Source organism: Bombina bombina, chromosome 6 (genome assembly GCF_027579735.1).
Source record: "Bombina bombina isolate aBomBom1 chromosome 6, aBomBom1.pri, whole genome shotgun sequence".
Classification (NCBI taxonomy): Eukaryota; Metazoa; Chordata; class Amphibia; order Anura; family Bombinatoridae; genus Bombina; species Bombina bombina.
This window is the reverse complement of record NC_069504.1, coordinates 280,094,053-280,119,248: the sequence shown is the minus strand read 5'-3', so window position 1 is coordinate 280,119,248 and position 25,196 is coordinate 280,094,053. Positions and strand designations below refer to the sequence as shown.

Sequence of the window (25,196 nt, the reverse complement as noted above, 5' to 3'; positions counted from 1 at the left end):
CCTCACCCTTGGAGAAAGCTCAAGCACTATCGCAGGAATCTCCAGATTGAGCCATGTATTAGTGAGGGAGGTAGGAGATACCGCTAACCTGCTTGTGACAGCCCTGATCTTCTTCTCTGCAACCCCCCGCCCTGGCGTTGGGCCGGAAAAACAGTATCGACATGGCCGACATCTGCTCTCTTTCTTTTGCCTGAGAAGGGGTGTTGGCTAGCGATTGCCTAAAAGAACCATTTTATCGACCATACTCTCTGTAGGGAAGATTGACAGTCTGATCACTAAAGATATGGCAATTGTCACTGACTCCAACATCTTTCCTCAGTGCCGGTGTGTGTCACGGAGTGCCCCTCTTCAATCAGGGTATGGCTGACTTAAGTTTGATGATTTAGAGACCCCTTAACATTGCCATAATAAGAAGTTATAGACACGCAGGATCCACAATACCGTATCTCCTAGACCACTCTATTAAAAGTTAAGAGAACTATAACCCTCATAGACAACTGCTTTAGAACTTCTTGATGGTTTCCAGTGTGGATTACATGCAGTGTTAACTAATACTGTTGTGATATATGGCTCATACTACTATGCCTCTTTGCATTGGCACTATCCACATATGATAGCCGTTAGTTTATTGTAAGTTTAACCGAACCTACTGATGTCAAGTCATATTGTCTCATTTCTTTTACTTATTGTTGTTCATGCAAAGTTTATAGGTCCTCAATGTGGGACAGGGAGAATCTCCACTAGTGTGCACTTGGTTAACCCCTTCCATTTCAGGCATGCGAGTGACTCATGTGTCTTTTGATCCCTGTTAGTATTGACACTAATGCCATGTCGACTTAGACGTTTGAATATTCTTTTAAACACATCTTCTGGGTAATATATGTATAAGCAAGCATCAACCAGTCACACTATAAGCTAAGGAGACATAGTAATTTATCCGTTCTCTCATATAGTTAGTTCCCCTAAGCATTCCCCTCCTTTCACATACTATGCATCTCAGGTCAGTGGGTATGCAGGATAAGAGGTCCATTAATTTAAAGTGCAACAGTTCTCTGATTGTCTCCCCATATAGAATCACATCTCTCAGACCAATAGATTGTTTCCTCAGATGACTGCACTTTGGAACTTCATCATTCTCACTTTCTGCAGACAGGTATCCATGTTGTGTACGGGCCATATTTGCCTAAATAATGTCTTAAAAGTCTGATCTGTTTGTATGACCGTATATAGCACTATACAGCCCATATGTAATTGCGACCTCACTTGTGGTTGCGCACATCACCGCGATGGCTGCATAGTCTCTTTGTGTAAGGAGGTATATATATGTGTAATTATATAAATATATGGATATACAGGGAGTGCAGAATTATTAGGCAAATGAGTATTTTGACCACATCATCCTCTTTGTGCATGTTGTCTTACTCCAAGCTGTATAGGCTCGAAAGCCTACTACCAATTAAGCATATTAGGTGATGTGCATCTCTGTAATGAGAAGGGGTGTGGTCTAATGACATCAACACCCTATATCAGGTGTGCATAAGTATTAGGCAACTTCCTTTCCTTTGACAAAATGGGTCAAAAGAAGGACTTGACAGGCTCAGAAAAGTCAAAAATAGTGAGATATCTTGCAGAGGGATGCAGCACTCTTAAAATTGCAAAGCTTCTGAAGCGTGATCATCAAACAATCAAGCGTTTCATTCAAAATAGTCAACAGGGTCGCAAGAAGCATGTGGAAAAACCAAGGCGCAAAATAACTGCCCATGAACTGAGAAAAGTCAAGCGTGCAGCTGCCAAGATGCCACTTGCCACCAGTTTGGCCATATTTCAGAGCTGCAACATCACTGGAGTGCCCAAAAGCACAAGGTGTGCAATACTCAGAGACATGGCCAAGGTAAGAAAGGCTGAAAGACGACCACCACTGAACAAGACACACAAGCTGAAACGTCAAGACTGGGCCAAGAAATATCTCAAGACTGATTTTTCTAAGGTTTTATGGACTGATGAAATGAGAGTGAGTCTTGATGGGCCAGATGGATGGGCCCGTGGCTGGATTGGTAAAGGGCAGAGAGCTCCAGTCCGACTCAGACGCCAGCAAGGTGGAGGTGGAGTACTGGTTTGGGCTGGTATCATCAAAGATGAGCTTGTGGGGCCTTTTCGGGTTGAGGATGGAGTCAAGCTCAACTCCCAGTTTCTGGAAGACACCTTCTTCAAGCAGTGGTACAGGAAGAAGTCTGCATCCTTCAAGAAAAACATGATTTTCATGCAGGACAATGCTCCATCACACGCGTCCAAGTACTCCACAGCGTGGCTGGCAAGAAAGGGTATAAAAGAAGAAAATCTAATGACATGGCCTCCTTGTTCACCTGATCTGAACCCCATTGAGAACCTGTGGTCCATCATCAAATGTGAGATTTACAAGGAGGGAAAACAGTACACCTCTCTGAACAGTGTCTGGGAGGGTGTGGTTGCTGCTACACGCAATGTTGATGGTGAACAGATCAAAACACTGACAGAATCCATGGATGGCAGGCTTTTGAGTGTCCTTGCAAAGAAAGGTAGCTATATTGGTCACTGATTTGTTTTTGTTTTGTTTTTGAATGTTAGAAATGTATATTTGTGAATGTTGAGATGTTATATTGGTTTCACTGGTAAAAATAAATAATTGAAATGGGTATATATTTGTTTTTTGTTAAGTTGCCTAATAATTATGCACAGTAATAGTCACCTGCACACACAGATATCCCCCTAAAATAGCTATAACTAAAAACAAACTAAAAACTACTTCCAAAACTATTCAGCTTTGATATTAATGAGTTTTTTGGGTTCATTGAGAACATGGTTGTTGTTCAATAATAAAATTAATCCTCAAAAATACAACTTGCCTAATAATTCTGCACTCCCTGTATGTATGTAGTTCTATAAACATGTGTATATGTTGCTTAGTGATGTTTCATGCCAAATGCCCTTAACACACCACATCTATGATGACTGTTTATCTTTCCATAGCTTCATAACATCTTTTAATTTTGTTAATTATTATATTAGTATGCTGTATATTTTGTATGTTCATATATAGCTGTACAAGATTAGTACTTCATTTCCTCTTATTTTGAGACTAGGTAACTGATAAAAATGTGAGGTACCTCCGGGAGGGATATCTCTGAGTGTCAATTACCCTTATGTTCCCCTAGTCCAGAAGCAACAGACAAGCAAATTATTTGTGTTAGGATAGCAGTTAGCTCGTCTGCTTGTGCTATGAATACTATTACTGTCCTGCATTTATTTTCTATTCTAGGCTAGGTTAAAGATTACTCATTTCTGATAAGTTGTTTAGGGAGGTAGTATTATTTATCAATACCTCCAAAGCATACAGACATTAACTATCGCACGTTAAAGTTGCTGATATGTTCTGCATACGAGATATAACCTGACTATTTACACCCTGGAAACTGAGGCACTTATGCTAATCGGGATTGATCCATTATATTAAATGCTGATGTATGCTGCTTATGGCCGAGGTGGCATACTGTAGTATGCCTGTGATGGTTCCCTTAATATATAAAAGCTCACTTTAGAGCTCTGCACACATTATATCCCATCCCTACTAAGTTAGCGTGTTAGGAGCAATTTATCTTTATAGTCATTTATCCTACACAAAGTGCATATTGCCGATAAGTCCCTATCATACACCTCAGCTATTTAAAACAACATTATTTTAAGGCCCAAGCACTGTCCTGCTCATAAATATTAATTCTTCAATTATTTCTATACTGTTGCAAGAGCTGTGTCAGAGAGTAACGAGATGAGAAATCCCACCTTAGCTCTGTCAGAAGGAAACGCCTGAGGTAACATCTCAAAGTAAATGCTCACCTGGTTCAAAAACCCTCTGCACTGAATAGGATCGCCTCCATATCACTGAGGTAGAGGTGCAAAACCGGACATGCACCTGGATGGCATAGGTGCAGCAGCAGAAACAGGAGCAGCCATAACTTGTGGGACACTTTGGTCCAAATGTGCAGTGCGAGTCAGCAGGGCTTGCAGGGCAAATTGATCCAAGCAGTGATCCTGTACATCCATCCTGGAAATGATGGCAGGTAAAGGTGGATTATTAGCACCATCAGGATTCATGGCCTTTGCGTAATGTCAGGGTGCCAGGAATCAGACTGAGACGAGAAGTGAAAAAATAATCACACCTTTATTAATAGCAAAAAATAATAAAAAGTACACAAGTCAAATAACAAGCCAGGAGTCAAAACTAGAGCAGGTAGTCAGACGAGCCGAGTCAGGAGCCAAAGCGAATATTTAGACGAGCCGGAATCAGCAACAAGGAAAACAACAGAGTCAGGAACAAGCCAGGGATCAGGAACCAGGAAGGACGTCAGACAGCCAGGTAAACACAGGAGCTCTCACAAAGAAGGGTCTGAGACAACGCAAAGGCAAAGCATACTGAACAGAGGCCCTTTAAATAATAAGTGATGACATCACAATTCTGAGACTGCATCCTGTCTCACATGGATGATGCACACCAGTCTGGCCATAAAAGGAAGTGCAGGAAATGAGCAGCATCCCCCACAATGCACCATAGTCAGGAAGAGAGGTGAGTAAAATGGCTGCCAGCAGCACATGGCAAACAAAACAGTGAAAAAACCCTAGCAAAATAGTACAAACGTACAGAGAATCTCCAGGAAACAGAAATTGGTGCCGGTTATAGAAACAACATTGTATGCATAAATAGTATAGACAAGCCCTGGGGAGTAAATAACTTAGATTGTGGAGGGTATCGTAGCTATAAAAACACTGTATCTTTATGCTGACAACCAACGGAGTTTGTTACTTACAGGAATGTAGGCATACCCGCTCGACGGGGAACCAAAAGCATTCAGCCGGTCCTGTTCCAGGTAGTAATAACCAGGTTACTCCTTGACCGGTAAGCCGATTCAGCGTTCAGTGCCTTCTCCCTCCTCGAGACTACACGACCCGGCGTGCCGGCACTCACTGATGACGTAATCCAATGTCAGATGTGAACAGCGATCCCAGCTACATTACCATCCTCCACATTGTACTATACCCAGGGCGCATACAACAACTCACGGCTGCAGGGCACTGTTAGACAGAAGGGCTCCTTACCCTTCTCAATATATAGAAAAAATAAGTCCAGAAAGCTCCCATTTGAAGGTATATAAAAGTCCAAACTTTATTTAAATCCAAAAAGGTTAAAAGCAAATAGAGGTAACATCAAGGATAGGTGGAGAGACAAATACGTCTTACATGTTTCGGCCAAAAGCAGCCGTAATCATAGACATAAATTCGAATTCATGTCTATGATTACGGCTGCTTTTGGCCGAAACATGTAAGACGTATTTGTCTCTCCACCTATCCTTGATGTTACCTCTATTTGCTTTTAACCTTTTTGGATTTAAATAAAGTTTGGACTTTTATATACCTTCAAATGGGAGCTTTCTGGACTTATTTTTTCTAGTGAAAAAACCCTGACAGTAGGACAGGGAACAGGGACGATGACATCCACTCCTGCTAGAGGGCATGGACAGGGGTCTGCACATGCCGGCCTGGATACTCCTCTCTCTTTTGTTTCTCCTTCACAGGCAATGATGCAGGGGTCGGATGGAGCAGGTCCCTTCCACCTCTCAGGCCTGGACAGCGCTGATACTGACAACGGAGGGTGATACTACGGCGCAGACTTCCCAGGAATGCTATAAATGCGGATCATGGGCTGAAGTCCCACAAGGGAGTGCGGCAGCTGTGCTAAGCAGTGGTGAGAGATCAAGCTTGCAGGACACACACATATTTAGTGGGGACTCAGACACAGACTCTGACAGGGGGAGGAGACTAGGGTTGAATACCAAGGGACACCGACGTATGTTCCACATGCTTAAACTGCTAGTGGTGGACAGGAGCAAGGGGAGCGAAATCCCTAGGGTTCCTTCTCTTAGGGTGATAGCGCCGTCTAGTACAGCGTTGGCCTTACCAGCGGGAGGGCAGGGGTCCCACCTGCTGCTAGCGGAATAATACCTGAATCACAGATTAACCCTAGGAAGGTGGCAGTGCAAGGTGCATTCATTGCACGCGCACCTTAAACCTAAAGCAGTGGGGAGAATTAGGGACCATTGCTATGTCAACATGTTTGAGCTGTCGCTGGAAGCTCATCACGACAAAGAGCACAGTGAGGACGACACTGGCCCCAAAAAGCTGCAAAGACCAGATACTTATGATGAGTGGCAGCGGTGCTTTAGGGTTTTCTCCTCCTGCTACCTAGAGCAGAGACCGGAAATGGCTATAGGTATTATTAAATATACCAACATTATTGAGTACATTTATAATCAGTTTTGGGATGGAGTGTGGAGGTCATATGACAGCAAGTTTCGAAGAAAGACGTAGGGCAACCCCATTCTGACTTTCGGGGTCAAAGACCTTGGTCTCTGGACCCAACTTGGCTCAGAGCAACCAGCAGGCAGGGACCTATGCAGCGGCCGGGTCCCCCCAAGCCCCAGGGTACAATCCAACACAGGGGCAGGGAGTGCTGGAAGTTTAATGAGCGACAGTGTGATAGGGGAGCGTCCTGCTCCTTTCGTCACAACTGTATGTACTGTGGGGAATTGCACCAATGTCCAAAAAGAAAGGAGGGATCAACCGCCAAGGGTAATCAGAGAGGCTGGACGCACTTAGGCCGTGGCTGGAGGGTATTCAAGAGGGGTTTAGGATTCCTGTCCAGGGGGTGGTGAAAGGGTCAGTGACCCACAGCAATCTACAATTGACCTATGAATTCCCGGAAGCGGTTAGGGAAAAAATTAATAAGGAGTTGGCCATGGGTAGGTTTGTCGGTCCATTCAGGGTTCCTCCGATACCTACTTTGGTGGTATCCCCTTTGGGGGTGGACCAAAGAAGGAACACAGGAAATACTGCCTCATTCAGCACCTGTCCTACCCGAAGGGTTTGTCAGTGAATGATAGACATGTGCGATTCGATTCGGTCCGAAATCGAAATTCGGACAAATTTGTTGAATTCGGAGATTCGGATCGATTTGAATTTCCGAATTGTGGTAGTGCCGAATCTACCGAATAAATCCGAATCGATTCAAATTTATTCGGTAGATTCAGATGGCTGTGTATTACACTAGTATTGTACAGTATACTAGTGTAATACACAGCATATCCCCTTAACACTTACCAAAATCCCGAATCGAAACAAATTTTTTACGAATCCAAAATAATCAGAAATTAATTCATTCGATTTCTTCCAAATTCGAATCGATCCGAACCAAAATTCGAATCGATCCGAACCGAACCAAATTTTTCGACGCTGCACAAATCTAGTGAATGATGCGATAGACCCAGAACTTAGTTCGGTGCAGTTTTCGGGCATTGGAGCTCGTCAAATTGGCAGGTCCGGGAGCATTGATGACCAAGCTGGACATCGAATCGGCCTTTCGTTTGCTACCTATTCACCCAGATTCATTTGGGTTCATGGGATGCAAGGTGGACATTGACAGGTATCTTCTGATCGGGTGCTCCATCTCTTGCGCATATTTTGAATCTTTTAGTACATTCTTGCACTGGGTGGTGAATAGAGCAGCAAGGGGGGCCCAATAGCTCATTACCTGGACGACTTCCTGGTTGTGGGTAGCGCTGACTCATCAGAATGCGAGAGGTTAATGGGGGTCATGCGCGTTCGGATGGTGGAATTCGAGGTTCCATTGGCGGAGGACAAAACAGAAAGTCTGTGCACCAAATTAACGTTCTTGGGGATAGAAATCGACACCGTTGCACGGTGTTGTCATCTTCCCGATGACAAAAGTTTGCCGCATGCTGATGGACATGCTGTGCAGAACTTGGCAGCCTCACAGCGGGCTAGCATTAGGAAATTGCAATCGGTGCTGGGACTCCTTAATTTTGCATGCAAGATCATCCCTATGGGCAGGGTACTCAATCAGAGGCTTGTGGCTCCACTATCTGGAAAGTATAGGGGGAGGTATTTTGTGGTATCCGGTGAGATGAAGGAAAACCTAAGTATATGGGAGACCTTTTTGGCTGGATTCAATGGGTCTTTGCTATGGCGGAAGCCACCAGTGCCCAGCCAGGTTATGCATCTGTTCACAGATGCAGCAAGTGCTTCTGGTTACGGTGCGTACCTGGACAGGGGATGGAGCGCGAAGGCTTGGCCTTCGGTCTGGCATGAGAGAGGTCTGACAAGGAACCTGACACTGTTGGAACTGTTCTAATTGTGTTAGCCATTGAACTCTGGGGTCCATTACTGGGCAATAGATTTATAGTTTTCTGGACAGCTAACGCCAGCGTTGTATCTTCCACAAAAAGGCTATCAGCTTTCTAACCAATTGTGTTACTCTATCTGCATCACCTGCTGTTGCGGTGTTTGCAATTTAACATACAATTTGCTGTGGAACATGTCCCGGGGGTCAATAACACTTTAGCTGATGCCTTGTCTAGATTCCAATGGGATACTTTTATGAGACTGGCACCATCGGCCAGTGATGTCGGGTTACCTTGTCCATCCTCTCTTTGGCAGTTGGTGGGGCAGGAGTGACCCTCTTTCCATTAATTCGGGCTTCATTGGCGCCATCCACATGGCAGACATATACAAAGCATTGGAGTGAGTAGACTAGGTTCCTGGAGGTCCCTAAGGCCTTGGCAGGTAAGGGCTCTCAGGTAATAATGTTATTGCAATGGATGGCCAACCTTAGACACCAAGGGGTCAGGAAAGCAGCGGTAGGCGGCAGGTTAGCAGCCATATCCTTTTTATGCAGCTTACTGGGATACCCAAATATCACAAAAGGGTTCATGGTTCGCCAGATTTTCAAAGGCTGGGGTAGGACAGAGTTCAGGCAGCGGGATGACTGAGAACCAGCCACCTTAAACAGGCTGAAGGTGCTAATGGCAGTCTTGCATACAGTCTGCCCGGTGGAGTATGAGAGGAAAATGTTTAGTTGCACATTGGCATTTTTCAGGGCGTTGCGGCCAGGGGAGCTAGTAGCTGCTTCGAAGCAAGTACGAAAAACTGGCATTCAGGTAAATCACATAAGATGGGCGGGGTATAAAGTGCTGGTATATATCCCTCGCTTGAAGATGGATCAGGAAGCCAGAGGCACATGGACAACTCTGGGTGCCTCGGCTCTTGGTCCATGTCCCGTGGAGCTTTCACGAGCATTCATGCCGATCCAACCGGCCTTGGCAAACCAATTTCTGGTGCACAAGGACGGGTCCAATCTTTCACGCTGTCAGTTTGCATAGTCCTGTGCAAGGCTGTGTCCAATCTGAATGGGTGTAGAATCACGCCGCAGTCATTCAGGATCAGGGCCGCTACTAGTGCTGCTGCGCTGGGTTGGGGTTCTGAATTGATAAAAAGTCTTGGCAGATGGAAATCACAAAGGTATAAGCTCTATGTCCGTCCACCATTGTAGAAGGGACAGTAACAAGTGGGGTGGTAGGCACACAACTGGAAGGCGGGGCAATTGATTTGTTTATGTGTTCACAGTTTTGTTGTATTATAGGTCTTGGAAAAGGCCCCTCGCGGGTGTGGGTGCTTGGAAACTCTTACTTCAACTGGGCGGCCTTAAGGGCATTATCCCTTCCAGACGGCAACAACTGAGACTGCTGGCGTCAAGAGCATCCATTAGATGGTTGGGTCGTAGAGGTTTGCTGTAGAATGCCAACCCTCCTTCAGGTCATCCTCACGTAATCTTGCTACATATGGGTGGGAATGATTTGGGGTCAGTAGCGGCGCTAGACCTAATCAACAACATGAGGTCTGACGTTTGATGGATTTGCACCATCTTCCCTGGGGTAAGGTTAGGGTGGTCCAATTTTATCCCCCGTCTTAAATGGAGGAATTTCCCAATGCCCAAGACTGCCTATAGAGTGAGGAAAAAAGTTAACAGGGAGTAAGGTAGAGCTGTCATGGCTGCAGGGGGTTTTGTGGTCCGCCATGAGCAGATCTCAGCCAATAAAAAGAGATTGTACTGACCTGACGGGATCTTCTTGGCGGACCTCAAAAAGGGGTTAGTTAACCATATTTAGGTGTTGGTGGCAAGAGGCTGCCTTTACAGGTAAAGTTGTCTCTTGTGGCGGGAGGTCATGGCCATAAGTGTAAGTACAGGGCCTGTAGGGGCGACAGCCAAGCTAATGGGTGGGGTGATGTCCCCAGGTCATGCCCTGTGGGTACCCCGCCCCGTGGGCCTGCTGGCTGGAGATCCTTTAGGGCACCTGGGACTATCAAGGAATGGAGCGGTACGCAGTTTGGCCTCCCCTTCACGTCATCAATTCTAGACATCATTGGCCGGGAACTCTGGCTGTATGGAGTTAATTTCCTAGGCCTCGAATGCTGCCACAAGTTTATATTGCGACCTTAGAAGTCAAAATTGTTTACTTAATCAAGTTGAATAAATGTGACCATGATATGGTTTTATACCCAGCTCTAAGTCTCTGTGTGTTTATTTATAAGTTTGTTAAGATAAGTTTAAAGTTAAAGGGTTGTAACTATCATGTAGGGCATCAACCATTATGGGAGTGTAAGGTAGCATAGTCTTCTGTAACAGAATTAATGGGCTGTGTCATCTAGTGGTAGTTTAAAGCCCCTTAGTAGGAATAGGTTGCAACTTTGTTGCAGATGGAAGGGTAGGATCTACTCACCAGATACAAGATGGAACACGAGGAAGATCCAGCCTCTTTTCCTTTGGATCTACACTGGTGAATTTTTTTCCCGGCCCTCCCTCCCCTTTTGTTTGTGTTTTGTGTATGTGTCTGCATTCAGGCAAGAAAGGCTTCCTTAGCGGTTGCTGGTTAGTTAAGCCATAGGCAGGGATAGGGTTAGTTGGCCTAATCACCATAAGTCCTTTGGGGTAAAGTTTGGGGCTCCCTCGGAAGGATTTTGCTGCAGGGCTCACCCCCCGTGCACCTTATAGGTTGGAGTTGCCTCTTTGTGTATGTCAATCTCCTAGCGGCAGGAGGTCATAGCCATAAGCTTAAGTACAGGGCCTGTAAGGGTGACAGCCAAGCTAATGGGCAGGGTGATGTCCCCAGGTCGTGCCCTGGGGGTAGCCCGCCCCGCGGGCCTGCTGGTTGGAGATCCTTTAAGGCACCTGGGACTATCAAGGAATGGGGTGGAGCGCAGTTTGGCCTCCCCCTTCAAGTCATCAATTTCAGACCGTGACCTCTGGCTGTATGGAGTTAATTTCCTAGGCCTCAAATGCCACCACAAGTTTATATTGCGACTTTAAAAGTTGAAATTGTTTATTTAATCAAGTTAAATAAATACGACCATGATATAGTTTTTATACCCAGCTCTAAGTCTCTGTGTTTTATTTATAAGTTTGTTAAAGGGTGGTAACTATCATGTAGGTCATCAACCCTTATGGAATTGCAGGACCATCTTTTCAGAAGTGCATTGCGGCACGCTGTCTTAGTCACAGCTGGACTGATCGCGCCATTAAACTCAGTTTAATGGCGCGATCGGGCCGGATGACTAGACAGCATGCCGCGATGCGCTTCTTAGAAAAACAGACCAGCTCAGTAGAGCCAGGAATGGCGTTCTACAAAATTCTACTTTGGGATAAAAAATCTTTGAAATACTTTGAAGTATAAAGTTGGCGCTAAAATAATGGTATATAATTCTGCTATATGTGAAGAATTATAAAACATTATAGTGTAGGTTTACTGCCCCTTTAAGTGTTCCAGTGATTGGGAGAGACAGAGCAGCCAGTGTTTTTAAACTTTTAGCTGCTCTTTAAGGTGCTAGAGGAACAGGAGCTGAGGTTCCTTAACAGGGATTGGGCTTTTCCCTACAGACTTATCCAATCACCATTTGTGTTAGGGAGACCACGTGACCTGCTCCTGTCTAAAATAACAGATCTCAGAATAATTCTGGATTTGGGGATTTCAATCTGTATGGGGAGCGCTCTAACTGCAGGAGGGGTAGCAGCTAAATTATCTCTGCCCAGTCTGCTCATATTTTTGAATAAAAGTTTAAAATAAAAAAACATGCCAGACACACAGCAGCCTGCTACTGTGCTGCTTACTTGGGCCCAGGTTCACTGCACCACTGGTAGTTCCGCCCCTGGGGGCATATCTAACTTTCAGAGATAAACTTCTAGATCTTCTTTGATTAAGGGATCTCTCTAGTTTGGGAAATGATATAGTTTATAGTAGTCTCAGAAGACTTTAGCTATTTGGGAGCTGTCGTGTTTTAAATGGGGTGTTTAATTTTGTATATATGATGTTGGGTGGATTTCCGATGAAGGGCTCTAGCTAATTTAGGGCCAATTTTATTTCCACTATGGAAGTAAAACTTTTTAAGAAATAGTTCTAGTCTATGTGCAGCTTTTTGTAAAAAGAAGTTATATATCACCTTACAAAAGCACGAGAATCTTAAGGGTTTTGTCTGTGGCGTTGGTTCTGCAAAGTCTTTCTTTTGTCTTTAAATTGTGTAAAAAAAAAAGTATAGTATTCTTGATCATGTAAATGCTTTACATGTGCTTTCTGATTAATGAATTCACCTCTTATTACCGATTTGTGGGCTTTCCATAGGGTTCCTAGGTTATCAACTGTCTCTTATTATGTTGAATATTCTAGGATTGCTGTTCTGAATCAACAATAAGGGAGTTATGTAAAAGGATTTTGGTCTAGTTTCCACAAATGGTATTGAGGGCCAATTTAATTCTACTGAAATCGTGGAGTGGTCTGACCACGCTGTAGTGTTTATTTCCGAATGAGACGCTAACCCTATGTTCAAGTGATTAATTAAATAATAATCAATCCTTGAATAGGATTTTTTTGAATGAGAAGAAGAAGGTATAACTGCAAGACCTAGGATGATAAAGTCGCCATATGTCTATTTGAGTAGTAGTATCCAGATTTCTCCAGATCTTGTCCCTAGATTTTTTTTAGTAACGGAGCTTACTCCCAAGGAACAATCCTTCTGGGTTTCAATAATTTTGTTACAAACCTTAGAGAAAAAAACTGCTTGGTTGTTGTTTGGGAATAAACACTGATTAAGGTTATCATAAAATTAAACATCAATTCCATCAAAATTATGTATCTTCCTTCAGGGTTGTCAAACCTGTCTGAAAGTTGAAAATGTATATTTTGCTGTATAAAGTGCGCCTACACCATTTAATTTTTTGTGTTGGAACAGAAATAGCTAGTTGAGTATTCTCTTGAAGAGAACTTGGGTTCTGAATAGTTAGGAAAGTGAGATTCCTGTATAAAAAATGACATCCCCCTTTGAGTTTTCTAAAGTAATTCAAAGCAACAGAACACTTAGTGGGAGAGATGAGGCCTTTACAGTTTTGTGAGATAAATGCGACTTAAGGTGGGATTCTAGCCATAGGGGATATTGGTAGGTATCAGCTTGTAAGGGAAAAGGACATCCTTTGATATCATATCAGTAGAAAGGAAAAGTTTTGATCTAAAGTGTTGAACAAAAGTCTCACCAGGGGTGAGACTGAGGCTTCCCCCTCCCTCGACGGTGTTGGATAGAAGTGGTAGATAAATCCAGACATGTAGAATTGGTGTTATTTGCTCCCAGAATAAAAAAGCATGAATGTGTGTCAGATATTCATATACTTTTTACCTCTGTGGATTACCTTGTATTTAAGCCTCTGTAGACAGCCCCCCTTATCACAGTGCTTTTTATAAACTTGCGGTTTAACCAATTAGTGCTGGTTCATGCATAACTCCACAGGAGTAAGCACAATGATATATATATATATTCCCAGATAAAGTGCACTCCACAGGCCTGTGGAGTGCGCTTTATCTGGGAATATTTTGTGCTTTTGCTGCACCCAAGGCCGTTGTTATTTGATTTTCTGGAGTGCTCACTGCCTGGAAACGTTTATATATATATATATATATATATATATATATATATATATATATATATATATATATATATATATATATATATATATATATATATATATATATATATATATATATATATATATATATATAATCACACATTAACTAGCACTGTCTGTTGTGAAAAGCTAATAAAATGCACTGATATAAGAGGCGGCCTGTAGGGTCTTAGAAACAGTCAGATATTTGAGGTTATAAAGTATATTAGTATAACAATGTTGGTTGTGCAAAGCTGGGGGAATTTGTAGTAAAGCTGTCCTCTATATTTTTAAACATTAAAAAAAAATCAAGTAAACTGTCCCTTTAACATAAAAGGGAAAAATGAAATACACTTTCTGTATAGCATTTTTAAATAAAATAACCTTTTACACTGTAAGTTTAACCCCTACAAAAGAGGTCCACCACATAGTTAAAGCCATGCACCCTGCATGCGCCTGTGCTGGACACAGCTGGTGACTATGACTGCATGCCAGTCCTGGCTAGCTAAATCCTCACGAGCAACAATGCTCTGCGTCTAGGTGTACAATTAGCTGTATTTAACCACAGAGATTAAATACAATTAACAAAAATAAAATATATAGCATGTTCTTATCTACATTTTTAAGTCTCTTTAGTATCGGCTATTCACATAAATACATTCCATTCATCATTTAAAGAGCACTTCTAAGTTTAAAGTGAATTAAAATTTGAATGAAAAATACGATTAAAAACAGGGGCACTTTCATTCATTAACATTTATATTGAAGCATTTTTTTTTTTCTTTAAATAGTTACCTTTTTCTTTATGGAAACCAGCCCGCTGATCCTCCGCCCGGTTCTCCTGCTGTACTTAGGCCACCCAACGATTGGAGAAAGCCGGTTTCGTCATCGATATGCTAACAAGTTGGACGCCTTGGGGTGCTTGTAACGATTGGAGGAAGCCGGTTTTGTCATTGCGGTGTTAAGTACAGAGGAGCTGTGGGTGGAGGATCACCGGTCTGGTTTTCCAAAAGAAAAAGATAAGTATTTAATAAAAAACACTTCAATGTAAATTTTAATGAATGAAAGTGCCCATGTTTTTAAAAATATTTTTAAAAAAACAGGCACTTATTCATTCACTTTAAGCCCAGTGTAACCTGCAGACACATTCTAAAATTAGATTTTTTTTTTTCCTAAATAAAACCTATATTGCACCAAATCAGAAAAAAATATCAATAAATCTCTCCTAGTCTATAAAGCCATGTGTCGAAGTACCCATAAACTGTGACTGATGATTTTTTATTTTTATTTTTTATTGAGGTTCAATTCAAGGCATATAAACAATATATGTCAGTAAAATGATAAAGAACAATGGTTTCATGGCATACAACCAATAAATACACATGACGTGTATCAGGAATATTTGTATACATAAGCTTGCCAGTCAAACTATACCTTCTAAATGACACAAGGCACTTTTGGACCTTCCAGTAATATGAAAGATGCAAAGCTACAGGAGGTAGTCTTTAAAAAAAGGAGACAATTCTTGGGAGTCAAATGGTGAACCTCATTTTGCTTATTTTATAGTATAGATAATAAGTTCTTATATGAATTATTATGGACCCAAACTAATAATGAACATAGATGCAAATTCAGAGCACTTTGCACCCCTCACTAACTATTTTTTAAATGTACATACCTATCACAATTTATATTAGACAGGAGCCAGCATAGTACGACAAGTAGATTATACATGATGAGCCATATAGATAATGAGCTATACAGTATAATATCAAACTATAAGGGGATACTTAATGTGCAGACCAGAGTAGGTACAGTTGTAATCAAAATTATTCAACCCCCATTGCAAATCAGGTTTATTGTCAAAATTTACAGACTTTCAGCTGTGTGCAATAAACTAATCAAACAAAAGCAATTGAAATAGCTTAACACAATGAAAGCTTCAAGAGCCTTCCCCAAATTCAACTGAAAATGCAACTTTTTATGAATTCTGCAAAATTATTCAACCTCTTCATGGCAAGCATCTTTAGTACTTAGTAGAGCACCTTTATGCTGTTAGTACCTGCTGCAAACGAGATACATAGCCAGACACCAGCTTCTGGCAGCATTTCTGAGAAATTTTAGCCAATTCCTCATAAGCAAAGACCTCAAGCTGCAATTGCCTTCTTCAAATCCCACCAGAGATTTTCAATGGGGTTCAAAACAGGTGACTGATGGCCACTGTAGACAGTGTCTAACAACAGGGATAGAACTCACCCAAATATACAGTTAAACAAATGTATGCTGGGAAAATCTATTGAGATTATCTAGGTATATGGTCATGCCATCTCAGCCATTGGCGGCACAACTAGAAGTCCAGAGAACAACAGGGAAGATCTCTGTCTGATAAGTTAAAATAGCACAGATTGCCCCTTTAAGATGCATCTCAATACAATTAGAGTAAAGGGTATCATTTTCCCAGCATACAAGGCATATTAGGAACTATTATTACATAACTGGGGAAATTAGTAGTTTAGATATGTTTCATGGGCAGTATGGATATTGCATGATAATATATCCAAACATAATGCCTCTCTAGCATAAAAGCTACCTTAAAAACATAAGGTGACGGGTAGAATATAAACTAGATTAGTAATATAATTTGGGTAAATAGACTATAAATAAGCACAACCATATGGGTCTGCATTGGTAAATCATTAAATACAGAAAGGCTAACAACATTAGTGTACCCTTAAGGAAACTAATATACTTTGTAATAGCTAATCCTTTGAAGTGTTGAGAAGTAGCAAGCCTACAAGCATATATATCTTGCATGTTAGCTATATAAATTACATGAGACTATAGTAAAATAACTATAATAGTTAGAGACAGCTTGATATGCATCTAAGATGTTGCCAAGTTCAGCCGCTATAAACGCAGCTGGCTCCATAATTGTCACAGGTAATCATTAGTATATGCCTTGGAAAAATTGCTCTGACTTTCCCCATCCCCAAAAGGGATACTAAACCCACATTTTTTCTTTCATGATTCATATAGAGCATGCCGTTTTAAGCAACTTTTTAATTTACTTCTATTATCAAATGCTCTTCGTTTTCATGCTATCTTTATTTGAAAATGCAGAAATGTAAGCTTAAGAGCCAGCCAACTTTTGGTTCAGCTCCTGGGTAGCTCTTGCTGATTGGTGGCTAAATGTAGCAAACCAATCAGCAAGCTCTACCCAAGTGCTGAACCAAAAATGGGCTGGCTCCTAATCTTACTTTGCTGCATTTTCAAATAAAGATAGCAAGAGAATGAAGAAAATTGATAATAGGAGTAAATTAGAAAGTTGCTTAAAATTCCATGCTCTATCTGAATCATGAAAGAAAATAATTTGGGTTTAGTGTCCTTTTAACTCCAAGCAGTCAATCACCGCTAACAGACCGCTGCAGTTTTCCTGCAAGTGCGTTCCCTTGCCAGCCTTGTGGTGCTGCTGAATCACATAAGACATAAAAACAGATTTAACAGGTGCACCCAGGGTCACCAAAATCTTTGTTAGGGAGAACTTCAGATAAGGATTCAGGTTGTGGTTCACAAATATTGTAGAAATATCCCTAAAATCTATATTAAGACCAGGAGCTCCCTCAGTACACGTCTATCCACTTCAGCAGTTGGCTCCACCCCCATGACTGATGACTTTAATCATAATTTATAAATAGTTCTACATAAATAAAAACATATGGCAACAGAACATATAGTAATTGTTGTTTACTAGTAAGGAGAGAACAGTAGATTTCCTCCAATTACCTTCGACTCTGTTGGTTCTTAATAATGTTATAGACATGAAAATTAATTTTTATCTTCCTCTTGACTTTGTAATTTCTATTTATTGTTGTATTTACTTAATATTGGAATCTAATATTAAAGGAAGAAAGGAAACCACATTTCAAGAATGACTGGCTTTATTTATGTGCTATTATTTTCACAGGCTTGTAACAGAAAACACATAAGTTGTATAATAGAACAGATACATAAGATATAGTACAGTACACAAAGTTTAGATTTTCCTGCCAGAATACTGGACTATTTTACAGTCTAGTAATTATTACTATAGAAATCTGAGCACCATATTATGGATGGTTCTTATACTTAGACAGCAACTGGACACACTTTAATTAGACAGCAGTACACTACATTGTATGTTAACTGGACCAAAAATCCAGGACTGAACATTCAAAACATTTTTACAACATTATAAACTACGATATGCCCACATTCTTTACATTGTATTTAGTGGATCAGGTTTTATCAACATTGTTTTGGTCGAAAATTGTATTTATGTATTTAAGGTTATTAAAATGTATTTTGAAAAAAAAATGAGGGCATTCTCTTAAAATAATCTACATGTGTGAGACAGGTGTCTAATCACATGCTGCATAATGAACCGTATGAGTTCTTCATGGAATTCAATAAAACTTCCCTTTTTTGCCTGATACATTTTACAGCGAGAGGTTCTACACTTTTCAAATGTTGACTTTGCTTGGTTGTATAGTTTTCTAGAATATCTTGTTTCTGTTCATGCATTTGTTAAAGAGATATTAAATTGATGGATCAGCTAAACCTTTCAAACGTGTGATACACTTTCAAAATCTCCCTTTTCTCTATTACACAATTTAAGGTGAACATAAATCATTTTGAAGTATCCTCATTATGACTCATTGTGATCAGTCAGGGAACAGTTACTCAGTGACATAGAATCAACTGAAAAAGCAGTAGGAGAAACTGGTCTGGATTCTGGAATGTGTTCACTTCTGTATTTTTCAATGTAGGGTACAGCCACATCCCATATCTGTAATACAAAAACAGTTTTTGGATGATTACATTATGAAAAGTGCAAAACTACCATCTTAATAAAGAGTACACCTTTGCAGATTATTTCCTAACTTTGGGATCATTGTTTTGCAAAGCAGATATTTAATATAATAGGAAAATGAACAGCGTCTATGAGCTATTAAACCCAATTAACTTTTATCAACCAGTTGAACTGCAGAGAATATTAACAACTTAGGGCAAGTTTCCATTGAGGTGGCAAGGCTTGGAAATTGGTAGTAACATAAAAATTCTCCAAAGACTTTAATGGAGATAAATGTTTTTTACCAGTAGTTTCCAAACATTACTACCTCAATGGAAACTAGGCCTTAGTCAGCAAAAAAGAGACAATTTGCATTATTGACATTACATTTATAATAGCACAGCCAAGTAGGATTTAAAAGACAATCGGCTAGATTACGAGTTGTGCGTTAGGGTTAAAAAGCAGCGTTGAGAGGTCCCAACGCTGCTTTTTAACGCCCGCTGGTATTACGAGTCTTGAAATGACAGGCTCACCACTCACTTTTTTGGCCAGACTCAGAAATACCGCAAATCCACTTACGTCAATTGCGTATCCTATATTTTCAATGGGACTTGCATAACGCCGGTATTACGAGTCTGACCAAAATTGAGCGGTACACCCTCTCCTGTCAAGACTGGTACCACATTTTAAAGTCAGTAGTTAAGCGTTTTACACTACAATGCCGTAGCATAAAACTCTTAAAGTGCTAAAAAATACACCAACACCCATAAACTACCTATTAACCCCTAAACCGAGGCCCCCCACATCGCAAACACTAAAATAACATTTTTAACCCCTAATCTGCCGAACCGGACATCGCCGCCACTATAATAAATATGTTAACCCCTAAACCGCCGCACTCCCGCATCGCAAACACTAGTTAATTATTAACCCCTAATCTGCCATCCCTAACATCGCCGACACCTACCTACATTTATTAACCCTTAATCTGCCGACCCCAATGTCGCCGCCACTATATTAAATGTATTAACCCTTAAATCTAAGTCTAACCCTACCCCCCCCAACTTAAATAAATCTAAAGAAAATTACTATAATTAGCTAAATTATTCCTATTTAAAACTAAATACTTACCGATAAAATAAATCATAAGCTAGCTACAATGTAACTAATAGTTACATTATAGCTAGCTTAGGGTTTATTTTTATTTTACAGGCAACTTTGTATTTATTTTAACTAGGTACAATAGTTATTAAATAGTAAAACCTAGCCTAAGTTACAATTACACCTAACACTACGCTATAATTAAATTAATTACCTAAACTAAATACAATTACAATTTTAAAAAAAATATCTAAAGTACGAAAAAAACCAAACGCTAAATTACAGAAAATAAAATAATTACAAGATTTTTAAACTAATTACACCTACTCTAATCCCCCTAACAAAATAAAAAAGCCCCCCAAAAAGCCCCCTAAAATAAAAAAAGCCCTCTTCTAAATTACAAATAGCCCTTAAAAGGGCCTTTTGCGGGGTATTGCCCCAAAGTAATCAGCTCTTTTACCTGTAAAACATTAAAACCCACACAACCAACCCTACTCTAAAACCCATCCAATCCCCCCTTAAAAAAACCGAACACTAACCCCTTGAAGATCACCCTACCATGAGACGTCTTCACCCAACCGGGCAGAAGTGGTCCTCCAGACGGGCAGAAGTCTTCATCCAGATGGCATCTTCTATCTTCATCCAATAGGATTGAGCTGGCATTCTATTGGCTGTTCCAATCAGCCAATAGAATGCAAGCTCAATCCTATTGACTGATTGCATCAGCCAATAGGATTTTTTCTACCTTAATTCCGATTGGCTGATAGAATTCTTCAAGGGGTTAGTGTTAGGTTTTTTTAAGGGGGGATTTGGGTGGGTTTTAGAGTAGGGTTGGTTGTGTGGGTGGTGGGTTTTAATGTTGGGGGGTTATTTGTAATTTTTTTTTTTACAGGTAAAAGAGCTGATTACTTTGGGGCAATGCCCCACAAAAGGCCCTTTTAAGGGCTATTTGTAATTTAGGGTAGGGCTTTTTTTATTTTGGGGGGCTTTTTTATTTTGTTAGGGGGATTAGAGTAAGTAATTAGTTTAAAAATCTTGTAATTATTTTATTTTCTGTAATTTAGCGTTTGTTTTTTTCGTACTTTAGATATTTTTTTTAAATTGTAATTAATTGTATTTAGTTTAGGTAATTAAATTTAATTATAGTGTAGTGTTAGGTGCAATTAAAACTTAGGTTAGGTTTTATTTTACAGGTAAATTTGTCTTTATTTTAACTAGGAAGTTATTAAATAGTTAATAACTATTTAATAACTATTGTACCTAGTTAAAATAAATACAAACTTGCCTGTAAAATAAAAATAAACCCTAAGCTAGCTACAATGTAACTATTAGTTATATTGTAGCTAGCTTATGGTTTATTTTATAGGTAAGTATTTAGTTTTAAATAGGAATAATTTAGTGAATTGTTTTAATTTTATTTAGATTTATTTAAATTAAATTTAAGTTAGGGGGGGTTAGGGTTAGATTTAGGGGTTAATAACTTTATAGTGGTGGCGACGTTGTGGGCGGCAGATTAGGGGTTAATAAATGTAGTTAGGTTGCGGCGACATTGGGGGCGGCAGATTAGGGGTTAATAAATATAATGTAGGGTTCGGTGATGTTGGGGGCAGCAGATTAGGGGTTCATAAGTATAATGTAGGTGGCGGCAGTGTCCGGATGGGACGATTAGGGGTTACTAATATAATACAGGTGTCGGCGATGTTGGAGGCAGCAGATTAGGGGTTAATAAGTGTAAGATTAGGGGTGTTTAGACTCGGGGTTCATGTTAGGGTGTTAGGTGTAGACATAAATGTATTTTCCCCATAGGAATCAATGGGGCTGCGTTAGAAGCAGAACGCTGCTTTTTTGATTCCTATGGGGAAATCATGCACAAGCACGTTTTACCAGCTCACCGCAAGCAGCGCTGGTACTGAGGTGAGATGTGGAGCAAAATTTTGCTCTTCGCTCACTTTTTTGCGGTTAACGCCGGGTTTGTAAAAACCCATAATACCAGCGCTGTCTGTAAGTGAGCATAAACTGCTCGTTAGCACCGCACCCCTGTTAACGCAAAACTCGTAATCAAGGTGAATGTTTTTCCACAATATAAATACTATTTAAGGAGATTTTTAGTCTGGTCAACTTGTAGAATGATTAGAAACTATGTATATAAAACATATAAATGTCATATTAAAGCATACAGTCCTTTGCAAATGTTTGGCCTTTGAATTAAAACAAAATATACTCCAGGTTCATTTGAAAATTCAGACAAGCTTCAAGCTATAATGCACCCACTGTAGGTTCTCTAGGAAAAAAAAAAGTGAGAGAGAGTGTGAGAGAGAGTGTGAGTGTGTGTGAGAGTGAGAGTGAGAGAGAATGTATATATTATATATGAAGCAACATATAACTGAGGAGCAACCAGTGTACTGGTCAATAAGACAGTGCTGGCTAACCATGAAGTAAATGCAATTTAATAAATGGACAGTTGTAAGGTCTTCCTGGGGTTTACAGCTTTCAAGAACACATTCATCAATATGCAAAACTGAGCAACTGACCAAGGCTTTTTCACCGGTCACATGACACAGCCCTTTAACTAATAACCCCAATATGTTCTTGCTTTTAATTTTATTATGCGTTAAAGAAAAGTGTAACATCTTCAATTTTGGGTTATGCAAATTGTAAAAAAAGTATAAAATGAACTATTACGTATAGCAAACAAGAGGACCTTTATTTATTTTAAGATAGTCTGGGCTTACAAATCCATTATCATAAGTATTGCAAAGGTGTTTCCTGGTGTTTGAATGATGAGGAATGTTGAGTATGGCTAAGAACAGCTGAGGTGTTGCTGAGGTTATTAGGGTAATAATTGAGCTTGAAGTTGTCATTACAGTAGATGGGTTTTTAAAGCAATTTTGCAGCATAAGGGAGAATTAATATTTACCAGATTTACCAGGAAATATACAATATTAAAACATAGAGATGGCTTATTTGTCTGCTAAAATGTTTTTCTAAGTAGAGGGTAAAACAGTGTTTGCCATGGGTAATTGGGAACATGTTTTTCTGCTATGAAAAACAACAAAAGTAAGTCACACAAATACCTTTAGTGAAGTAGCTAGAGATATATATATATATATATATATATATATATATATATATATATATATATATATATATATACATACATACATACATATACACACACATTTGATTGGCTGATGGCTGTCACATGATACGGGGGAACTGAAGTAACTGACACTCAGTAAAAATGTCTGCTGCTCATTTGAAATACAGAGTATGTGTTATTGCATTGTCTTTATTATATGTTTGTTGGTTATGCAATTCCACTGTTTTTAATGATCCTTTGATTACGAGTGATACTTTACAAACAATATAGAATTTATTTAAAACTAATAAATATACTTTGTGTTTTTTTGGTTATGTTTTTAATTTTCCAAAAAAAAAAGTGCATTTGAATATTTTTTTCTTCTGTAAAAATTGTAATTCATAAATTAAATGTAAAAAAAAAAAAAAAGAAGTGTTGATTAGTAAATATAATATTTAGATTCTAATGTTTTTTCAGAGTTGGCTTTATTCAAGGCCACTATAACATAATTTGGAAAATTGAGGTTTAACATTTTGACTATGCTACAATAACCAACCTTCAGGTCAACAAGCAACCTGTGAGCTGCTTCTATATCTGGAGCCATGAATCGATCCTTCATCCAAGGTCTGGAGGAAGAGAAGAACAGTACATTTGTTGATCATTAACTATCAACTGAAGTAGTCCTTCAAAACACTAACTTCTGAGAATCTGTTTATTTGTTTTTACCTGACAACAGAGCGCACAAGGTCATAGACTTTTTCCAGTGGAGTTGTGGTTTTGAGTGGGCGTAGAAACTCAATCCCCTGACAGGCAGCAAGCAACTCAATAGCTAGAACTGAAAGAAGGATTCCACAACTGAACAAGGGTTCTTACTTGCTGTATCACTATTCATACAAATAACTCAATTTTGCCTGAATAGCGTAATACAGTTATACCATTAAATAAGTATTTCTGATTACATTTAGAGTAGGAAAAACATGCTAAAAAAAAGCCCAATAATGCATATAAAAGAAACATTTTAAACATGTCAATTATTTAATAAAGATGAAGTAAAAATTAGTTATTTTGATTCATGAATCAGGAAGCACAGCTGGACGTAAGGACTGATTGCAGATTTCCCACTGCTTTATTGGTTGGCAGTGACACGCCTCAATTTTTTTTTTTTTTTTTATCAGTACATGAGCATCCATATTGCAAAAAACAAACCTGCACTGTACTACATTGTAAATGCCTTCTTTAAGATGCAGCAAAGAAAAAAAATGTTACTTGTGTCCCTTGAAGTAGTGAGATTAATTACAGCTTTTTTGTATCATTGTATATAAATACAATTTATTCTTTTTTTAATATGAAAGCAAGTAGTTTAAATTCTTATGTTTCCTGATGCAAACGTTTTCTAATGTTTAGATTATTTTAAGGCTTTAGCATTAATACCATGTTCTACATGTTCAATGACTCTTAGTGCTTTCCTGGCCGCCCAGCCACCCATGGATACATGATCTTCTGTAGCAGCGCTGGTGGAGAGCGAGTCGACTGATGAAGGATGGCACAATGCCTTGTTCTCAGAAACTAAAGTGGGAAGAAAACAAAAGGTTTGAAAGAACTAGATCAAAATGACCTTGCAGTAATTTAAAACAAAGATAGAGTTAATAACCTATATATACATACACACATCTATCTATCTATCTATCTATCTATCTATCTATCTATCTATCCATCCATACACACACACACACACAAATCTAAGGTTTAACATAAACTGCTATTAGGATTATGTTCTGTTGCTTCCCCAAAGGCCAGACTGTAATTGGCTAAAAGGGATGCACTACACCATAAATAGGAAGTGCTGCTTTATGGTGTAATGCATTAGTTATTTTGCTTTGCATGGGGTCTGTCTAGACTGTGGAAACATTTTGATTTTTTCAGTTTTAAGGAATGAGGTAATAATTTCCACATTCCTAGTAAATAACAAAAATAGCATTTAAAATAAATAAACAATAAAGCCTGTGTTGCATAATCTATCATTAACATATTACCTACTACTAGCCTCCACTAATCATACAATTCATTTATACACCAAGACCTGAAATAAGGAATTAACATGCCCCCTTACTCATAAATATCCTCCTGAGATGGTATACCCTAGAATGCAATCACACTGAGTCCATGATCCATATGTATCTAGATTAAATCTGCTCATGTTACAAATTAACATGAACACAACCATATTTCTTTTCAATAACCATCCCAAAGTCCCATGTGATGAAGTTGTTCTTGACTGACTTTAATTTGTATGTCTACTTATATAGTCTATATTTGGGATTCTT

At 39.6% G+C, this 25,196-nt stretch overlaps 1 protein-coding gene across 1 annotated transcript in view; it reads right to left on the bottom strand.

Annotated features, from left to right (window-relative positions):
• Positions 1-17,784: 17,784 nt before the first annotated feature.
• Positions 17,785-25,196, bottom strand: part of HAL (histidine ammonia-lyase) — a 62,731-nt gene continuing 55,319 nt past the window's right edge. Inside the window, exons 16-19 of the mRNA XM_053716880.1 lie at positions 24,304-24,438; positions 23,599-23,707; positions 23,429-23,498; positions 17,785-18,689 (exon numbers count right to left, since the gene is read on the bottom strand). Coding sequence (XP_053572855.1) covers positions 18,549-18,689; positions 23,429-23,498; positions 23,599-23,707; positions 24,304-24,438 — 455 coding nt within the window. The 3' untranslated portion in view covers positions 17,785-18,548. The remainder of the gene's footprint in view (positions 18,690-23,428; positions 23,499-23,598; positions 23,708-24,303; positions 24,439-25,196) is intronic.